The sequence below is a fragment of the Mustelus asterias genome, chromosome 3 (genome assembly GCF_964213995.1).
Source record: "Mustelus asterias chromosome 3, sMusAst1.hap1.1, whole genome shotgun sequence".
Classification (NCBI taxonomy): Eukaryota; Metazoa; Chordata; class Chondrichthyes; order Carcharhiniformes; family Triakidae; genus Mustelus; species Mustelus asterias.
In genome coordinates, this window is record NC_135803.1 from 143,559,234 (window position 1) to 143,568,818 (window position 9,585).

The 9,585-nt window shown below is 43.4% G+C and overlaps 1 protein-coding gene across 1 annotated transcript; it reads right to left on the reverse strand.

The window, feature by feature from the left end:
* Positions 1-1,855: 1,855 nt before the first annotated feature.
* On the reverse strand, positions 1,856-8,736 carry LOC144485118 (uncharacterized). Its single transcript, XM_078203379.1, has 3 exons — positions 8,504-8,736; positions 4,973-5,072; positions 1,856-2,659 (listed from the first exon to the last, which is right to left on the reverse strand). The coding sequence occupies exons 1-3, from the start codon at positions 8,616-8,618 to the stop codon at positions 2,539-2,541; spliced, it is 336 nt and encodes a 111-aa protein (XP_078059505.1). The 5' UTR covers positions 8,619-8,736; the 3' UTR covers positions 1,856-2,538.
* Positions 8,737-9,585: the final 849 nt, after the last annotated feature.

Genomic DNA, 9,585 nt, shown 5'->3' on the forward strand with positions numbered 1-9,585 from the left:
CCAGATAGATTGTATCCCACAACGTTGAAGGAAGCAGGGAGGAAATAGTGGATGTGCGGAGGATCATTTCCCAATCCTCACTAAATAGAGGTGAGGTACCAGAGGATAAGAGGTCTGCAAATGTTGTACTATTATTTAAAAAGTGTGCGAGGGATAGGCCAGAAACCAATAGACCAGTCAGTGTGACTTCAGTGGTGAGAAAATTATTGGAAACAATCCTGAGACGCAGGATAAACCGTCACTTATAAAGGCATAAATTGATCAGGGATCGTCAGCATGGTTTTGCTAGCTGAAGATTGTGCATTATTAATTTAATGGATTTTGAGAGAAAGTAACATGGAGGATTGATGAGGGTAGTGCGGTGGATATTGTCTACATGGATTTTAGTAAGGTGTTTGGTCCCACATGGTAGACTGGTCAGAAAAGAGATCTCATGGGATACAGGGATGGTGGCAATTTGGATCCAAAATTGGCTCAGTGACAGGAAACAAAGGGTGATGGATGTTTTTTGTGAATGGAAAATGGTTTCCACTTATGCTCCACACGGCTCAGGGGTTCTTGCTGTTTGTTGTATATATTAATGATTTAGACTTAAATGTGGGAGGCATGATTGGGAAACTTGCGGTTGACACAAACATTGGCCATGCAGTTGCGAGTGAAGAGGATAGCTAAAGGGAATGAAAATTCTAAGTCAACTTTTTTTTAAAAATCACGTTGTCAAATTGAGGACATCTCGTGCCACTTTACTTTAAACGTAGTTCCATATGTAGGCTAACAAGACCACCCAAATAGCAATCAGAATGGTTTTGTGATTGACTCAAGAACAACAAAAGTATTATTTTTGAAAGTTATTTATTAAAAAATCAATAATCTTTCTTTATATTAAATATTTTTGCTAAATTTCACTCCCCATTTAGGAATTTGTCACAGTACCCAAACAATACAAAAGGTTGATAAATTGTATAAAAACATGAGTATATAAAATAGACTACAGGCAGTCCCCGGGTTACGAACGCCCGTACTTGCGTACTGACCTCCATAAAGCCTATTATTTTAAAAAATAGAGTTACATACAATGGTTTGTACTAACGAACGGGCGGACTACATTGCGCGACGTTCAAAACACTGCGCGTTTTCAGCAGTTCATTTCCATTTATTATTATTACTGTATTATTATATTTAAGATGTTTTAGGTAAAATATATACTAAGACAAACATTTGACTAATTGACGCTAGATGTGAACCGTACGTAACTGTTCCGACTTGCATACAAATTCGACTTACAGACAGACTTAAAAACGGAACTCGTTCGTAACCCGGGGACTGCCTGTATAGTACATAACTAATCTAGTTACAGTATAAAACAGTCAATACATGTCTAGTTACTGGAAACATTGAAACCAAAATACATTCCTGCCTGAGCTGCAAACCTGGAATAAAGTAATTCATTATTTCGATACCTTTATTAGGAGTATTTTAAAATTTAATCTAAATTAGACCTGACGATGTATCAAGGCTACAGAATTATTTTGCTACTGGTTGAGCACAACTCAAAACAGGTACCATTTTATGCCCAGTATAAAGAAAGGGGCTGTTTTAGAAAAGGGTTAGTTTAATTTTTAGATGAAAAAATAATCTGCTACAAATCAACCGTAACATTTCATTGTGCAGGAGACTCAGCTGTGTGAGCAGGAGATTCTGCTGTGTGTGGACAAGTTTTTAAACGTTGCAGGGTTGCATCTAATCAGTTTGTTCAGCAACATTTGTCGTGTCCATCTCTGGGATAATAGGTGCAGACTTACTTTACTGAAATCCATTACACTTGAAAGTTCAAAGTAAATAAAACTTTTTTTTTGCCTTATTTCAAAAGCACTCACTGTTTTGTAAACTAACCAGGAGACTTGGAATTGAGTCTACATTTGATCTTCAAATTAATCCCAAAGAAGATTTCTAATAAAAATTTAGAAACGAAGATTGAGAATAAATGAGGAAAATCACTTCACGGTCTGTTCATCTGATAGATCAACATGCACTCAAAGCAGTAGGAATACTGGATGTTCTTTCACGTGGCAGCTTTCCGTACATGCTCAAAAGTGTAGTGATTTGTTTGTTCTATTGATGCATATTGGTTCTGGAACTTAGCACAGAAAATAGCTGACTGAGAGATTAACTTTTTTTGGGGGGGGTGGGAGAGACAGTAAATTATCTCGTGTTTCTTCACCCTGAGCTTCTATATCTTATCATTGAGAGAATGAAATGATAGACAATTACTGAAGCCTTATAACTAACTTTCCAGAATTAGCTGAAATTCAGGTGCATGGTCAACAGAACTACTTCAACCAATTTCCAGATATTTGCAAAGACAATATTTGAATATTCATCTTAATATCATCTGTACAATGCAGTCTCTATCGTCCTTGTCAAATATATTCATATTAACGTTTTTACTTCTGGATCCTATAAAGAATCTTGTCATTTCTTTAATAGTGCACAGCCAAGGATGGGATGGGAGGAGTAAATGCCTGAACTGACTAGGGTTCAGCCAACCCAGCTGTATGCACGGCACTCTTTTTCTGGCTGAGAGCGATACACGATCCGGTAACCACAATCCATCTGGACAGGCTTACATTTCTTAGGCCACGAGGTTGGTCTCATTGGTCTGCACAGAGAGAAAAACAGCCTCTTTAAATGAGTTCTCAATCAATCCATGTATCCTAAATAACATTAAATTAAAAGCAAGATAACAGACTTAAGACAATTGCTGAAATTTGTTTAAAGTTTCACTGATCAAAGAAAATAAGTATTACAACGTCAGTAAGTCTTCATTGTGTTAGCCCGCAATTTAGCTACAAATATATAGTTATCTCTAAAGGGGCGGCACGGTGGTACTGCTGCCTCAGAGCACCAGGGACCCGGGTTCAATTCCAGCCTCGGGTGACTGTGTGGAGTTTGCACATTCTCCCAGTGTTTGTGTGGGTTTCCTCCGGTTTCCTCCCACAGTCCAAAGATGTGCAGCTTAGATTGATTGGCCGTGCTAAATTGTGTTCCATGATGTGTAGATTAGATGGGTAAATACATGGGCGTTACAGGGTTAGGGTCTGGGTGGGATGCTATGTTGGAGACTCAGTGCAGACTCAATGGGCCGAATGGCCTGCTTCTGCACATTAGGGATTTTATGATTCTGTAAGTAGAAAGTAGACACCAAGTGGAGGAAATAACCTTGATTAAAAGGTATGCAAGCCAAGCCATAGCTAGAGAATTGGAGAACTGCACTTCGGGTGAAAGGATTTTTTTGTTTGGTTAGGAAGGAAATTTCAAAGAGTAGGGATGAAAGCTGTGCTTTATTGACAAAACGCCAGAGGGAGGATTGGGCGGAGCTGTAAAATCCTGGCCTACGGCTAAATCTGAGAAAAGAAATGAGAATGGGATTTTCAGCAGTGGGGCTGAGGTGGAAGATGGCTATATATACTGGATGTGGGATGTCAAACTCAGCTTGGAATTGTGCAGTATGCCAACAATAACTAGCTTTGCATCATCCGGTTTAACCCAATTGAGTGGCCTGGGATGGGAATGGAGCAGAGTTTATAGCGAGCGTCAACGATTATAGTGTTGGTCCACAAATCGAATTAAATGTGCAAAGTACGCTTCCAGAATCACTTCTCTGGTCAGCTTTTATATCCAATATTCCAAAAGGTTTTCTCCCTCTGAACATTTGCGTTTAGGAAAATAAAATTCAAGAATGTAAGAAATATTCTAACTGCCACTTCCACAGCTGGAGAGAGAAAGTCAACTCGGGTTCTGGGGATAAAGGCATTACTGGCTGAAATGCATCTGTTGCCTTGAAAGGCTGCCACTTTATTCTTTATCGTGGCTACTTCAGAGAACAGTTAAGAGTCAGCCATGGGACTTGAGCACATCGGCCAGACCAGGTAAGAAATATTGGTTTCTTTCTCTAAAAGGGCATTAAAGAAGCTGTTCGTTTTTTTTAAACAACAGATAAGTTTTTTTTATAAAATAGAATCCCTCCTATGCAGAAGGAGGCCATTTGGCCCATCCAGCCTCCATTGACAACAATCCCACCCAAGGCCCTATCCCTGTAACCCCATATATTTATCCTGCTAATCTCCCTGACACTAAGGGGCAATTTAGCATGGCCAATCAACCTAACCTGTACCTCTTTGGACTGTGGGAGGAAACCCACACAGACATGGGGAGAATGTTTGTGTGAAGTTTGCACAGTCATTCAAGGCCGAAATTGAACCCAGGACCCTGGCGCTGGGAGAAAGCAGTGCTAACCGCTGTGCTACCCTGCTACCCTACTTCATGGTCATTTCATTGATATGTTTTTCAAATTCTCAGACTGCCATTCTCGAGATTACTAAGCCAGTGAGAATCCCTATGCTACCATACCCCACTTCAATATATAGAAGTAGAGATAACTGAACAAATTCAAGTTTGATGTTCTCAGTTTTAATCTTGCATTGCTGTTTGCAGAACTGAATGAAATTGGAAAATATTGGGGGAAAAAAAGACCAAAATGCAGAACTGCCAGGGAATTGGGAAAATTAAAATGGGGAGGGATGTATATGAGGGCGGCATGGTGGTTAGCACTGCTGCCTCACAGCACCAGGGACCCAGTTTCAATTCCTGGCTTGGGTCACTGTCTGTGGAGTCTGCACGTTCTCCCCGTGTCTGCGTGGGTTTCCTCTGTGTGCTCTGGTTTTCTCCCACAGTCCGAAAGATGTGCTGGTTAGGTGCATTGGCCGTGCTAAATTCTCCCTCAGTGTACCCGAACAGGTGCCGGAGTGTGGTGACTAGGGGATTTACACAGTAACTTCATTGCAGCATTAATGCAAGCCTACTTGTGACACAAATAAATATACTTTAAATCTTAAAATATCATTTGGAAAGAAGCTGGGACATTCGAAAATGGAAAAGAACAAAATAGTCAACAAAAGTTAAATACACTCACGTGACACAGAAGTAACCTCCCTCTATACAGTAACACTTGTCACAGCCTCTTTGAAACTTCTGACCTGGTTTGAAAATCTTGTCCTTGTGTTTGCATTTTCCTGCAAGCAGAGAATATTGACGTTAACATTAAAGTTGGTTAATCAACCTGCACTGGTCAAGATTAAACCCATTGAGGAAAAGTTACACAGTATTGGCCTTACCTAGTTGTATATGTTCATAGGTATAGAGTACAAGAGCAAGAGGGTTATGCTGAATTTATATGAGGCACCAGTTGGACTTCAGGTGGAATATTATGCACAGTTCTGGACACCACACTATAGGAAGGATGTAAATGCATTGGAAAAAAGTTTACAAAGGTGGTCCCAGGAATGAAGAACTTCAATTCTGAGGCTCGAATGAAGAGATTGGGACTGTTCTCTTTGGAGAGAAGGAGGCTAAGAAGAGATTTGATGGAGATGTTGAAAATCATGACGTAGCTGGACAGAATAGAGATACTGTTCCCGCTTGTAGAAGGATCGAGACCAAAAGGGCGCTGATTTAGTAATTTGCAAATGTGATGTGCAGATTATTTTCCCCCCACACAGCGAGTGGTTTGGGGTCTGGAATGCACCGCCTGGAAGTGTGGCGGAGGCAGATTCAGTAGAGGCAGTCAAGAGAGCATTACATGAGTATTTGAATAGAAACAATGTGCAAGGGTAGAGGAAAAGGCAGGAGGATGGCACTAAATCATGATGCTCATTTGGAGAGCGGGTGCAGACACGATGGGCCGAATGGCTGCCTTCTGCACCATAACAATTATGTGATTGTTGAGAATGGTTCTCCAGGACCACCCATTTTGCACCCTGCTATAATCCAGGGTGGCAAAGTAAATGTACAGTACAGGAGTAACACAAGTTCAGGTTTTGGAGCACTAACAGCAGTGGTGTTTTCTCCCTGCTATAGACTCCCCCCACCTGGAGAAGTGAGTCTTTATAACTTGGATATTTGCCCTTTTCATTAGGAAAATGGGATAAAACATTTTCCTTGGTTGAATCAGTGTCAGGATAGCTAATTTATTTGGAGTTCACCCCGTGCTGCACAACAACAGGATTCAGCTGGTGTGGGGTGGGTGACATCATAAAGCCTCTTGAGTAACCTTAAGAAGAAGGTGATTCTTCCACATTTTAACAAGTCATTATCACGTGACTAAACACAGGAATACAGCATAGGATTTGACAGCACCTTGCCTTTCTGTCCTCCTCCCAGCACGGATGAAGTGTTAAATTTAAGTTTAAGTTTATTTATTGGTGTCACAAGTAGGCCGACATTAACACTGCAATGAAGTTACTGTGAAAATCCCCAAGTCGCCACACTCCAGTGCCTGTTTGGGTACACTGAGGATGCATTTAGCATGGTCAATGCACCTAACCAGCACGCCTTTCGGATTGAGAGAGGAAACCTATGCAGACACGGAGAGAACGTGTAGACTCCGCACAGACAGTGACCCAAGCCAGGAATTGAACCCGGGCTCTGACGAAGGATCATTTAGACTCGAAACATTGGCTCTACTTTCTCTCCACAGATGCTGTCAGACCTGCTGAGATTTTCCAGCATTTTTCTGGTTTTGTTTCAGATTCCAGCATCCGCAGTAATTTGCGTTTATAACTGAACCCGGGTCCCTGGCGCTGTGAGGCAGCAGTGCTAACCACTGTGTCACCGTGTCGTCCATTCTGCATGTTGTGATGACTTTCCCCTCATTCTTAAAAGGGGTGACTTGGCATGTAGAAGGAAAAAAAATCTTACATCCAAGCTTCTACTGAATAGACAATGTTAATCTGCTCAACCAAATCAACCTAATTGGAGATGAACGGTGTACTTTATGAGGTGTGATATTCTACACATGCTAATCACTGTGGCACAGTGCAGCCTCCAGAGAGGGCTGTGTTGAATGTGTGGAAAACTAGTTGGAATGGTCTAGGGAATTGGAAAAAAAAATCACAATCTCAATATTTTAACTCCCACATTTGCAGAGAGCTGGACCACTCTCATTATGGAAAGTTTGCAATGTGATTGCATTACTGAGCTGAAGAAGGATTTCTGCCTGCCTTCTAGCAGTGAGGCACATTATATTCACATGTGCAAGATCAACATGGTTTCAATCAACCGTGAGATCATTCCCCACTCCGAGTGGAACTCCTCCTATGGGAGCCGTTTCTTAATCGCACCTCATCATTCAGTGAAAGTTGGGTGATTCAAATCCTAATCTTGGCAATGTGAATCAGCACTGAATATACAGCAGCCTGCGGGGCCTCATTCTTACAATTAATTGTGTGTTTTTAAATACAGTCTTACCATGCCACTGTTTTCAGTCCCACTGTCTCTGCACCCACTATTCCTAAACTAAAGATTGTTTACTTCTGAAATGGCAAAGACGTGATTAGAGCAAGCACACACACACACACACACACACACACACTTTAGTGTGGGGTGAAATGGCAAACTAGAAATGACTGAATCTGAAATGAAGGGAATCAGTGCTGAGATGCACAGCATGAGGTGAGTTACTATATTTCAGCCAGTAAGAAGTCTCACAATACCACATCGTCTTGGGTGGCACGGTGGCACAATGGTTAGTTAGCACTGCTGCCTCACAGCGCCAGAGCGCCAGGTTCAATTCCGGCCTCCGTTCACTGTCTGTGCGGAGTTTGCACGTTCTCCCCGTGTCTGCGTTGGTTCGTTCTGGTGCTCTGGTTTCCTCCCACAATCCAAAGATGTACGGGTTAGGTTGATTGGCCATGCTAAATTGCCCCTTAGTGGGATTAGCGCAGGGTAAATATGTGGGGTTACAGGAATAGGGCCTGGGTGGGATTCTGGTTGGTGCAGACTCGATGGGCCGAATGGCCTCCTTCTGCACTGCAGGGATTCTATGATCTATGAGCCGTGAGCTCTAACTTGTCCTTGGAGATGGACAATGCATTTCCTACTTCATTATTTGGAGGTTAAATATATTTGTAATCTCTTGAGTACACGCGTCCAATATTCATAATTTCCAATGTGTACAGTCAGTGTAATTCGATGTGTGTGTTATCTGTGTCTGGCCTCTAACACACATTCCGGTAAAGATAAATCCTCTCACGTTCCTTCGGGGACTAGAGGGGACCTTAATGCACCAATTCCACTCCAATGAGGTGCTCTCAGCTCAAGATACTTTAGTTTTACGGTACAAAGACATGCACTTGTGCTTACTAACCTGACCTGACGAGCAAGACAATGTCTAGACCATCCGTATAGAACCATAGAAATGCCCAGCTCCCAAGGGGTGCAATGTTGATAGAAACTGAGCACACCCATTGCCCGAGATGGGGTCAGCTACGAGATCAACAATGACCCAACAGGCAGGGAAACGTCCTTGTTACACTGGACAAACCTTCCCATCATAAACTCCATACATTCCTCCCGCTCTGTGCTTCAGCCCAAGTCAATACTTCAAGCCTGACAATATACAGAGCTTGCCCCGTGCAATATGCACACACAGCCGCATCTTCCTTACCTAGACCCCGATAGACCGCTGCCTCCGAGTGGCTGGACGCCCAGAGCAGGATTAAGCCCGTGCAGAGCACTGCAAAGACGGCCAGCCGATGCCAGGAAGAGCCTGAGGACAACATGGTGTAGATTCAGCTGAGAGAGACTGGACTGAGCGGCAGGCCAGTGTATCTGGCTTTATATAGAGGCACCTATATGGGGGCAGCCCCCCCCCCCCCCCTTCAAGGTACTCCGATCTCTTGTAAGAATCGGTGCCAGGAAAAGTCATTTCCTCCCTGGTGTGTTTTGCTGGAGCTTGCACTGGCTGCTTTAATAATTGCAAACACGCCCAAGCCTGCAGCTGTCTCCCTCCGCACAGCGCCAGCTTCCCAAAGGCCAAATATTGATTCAGTTTCACATTGCCTGGAATCTGCAACATTTCCCGCCACTGCCAGCCAGAAGCGTCGCCGCCTCCATGGCAACAAGCTCCGCCCCTTCTCCCCAGCAACACAAACAATGAAACCCAGGGACCAATCACCCCTTTGCTCACAGAATTAAGTGGATTGGCCATGCTAACTTGCCCCTTAGTGTCCCAAGATGTGTGGGTTAGGTGGATTGGCCATGCTAACTTGCCCCTTAGTGTCCCAAGATGTGTGGGTTAGGTGGATTGGCCATGCTAACTTGCCCCTTAGTGTCCCAAGATGTGTGGGTTAGGTGGATTGGCCATGCTAACTTGCCCCTTAGTGTCCCAAGATGTGTGGGTTAGGTGGATTGGCCATGCTAACTTGCCCCTTAGTGTCCCAAGATGTGTGGGTTAGGTGGATTGGCCATGCTAACATGCCCCTTAGTGTCCTAAGATGGTTACACGGTTGCCTCACAGCTCCAGGGATCTGGGTTCGATTCCCAGTTTGGGTCACTGTCTGTGTGGAGTTTGCATGCGCTCCCCGGGTCTGCGTGGGTTTCCTCTGGGTGCTCCGGTTTCCTCCCACAGTCCAAAGATGTGCAAGTTAGTTGATTGGCCATGCTAAATTGCCCCTTAGTGTCCCAGAATGTGTATGTTAAAGGGATTAGCAGTGTAAATATGTGGGGTTTTGAGGATAGGGCCTGGGT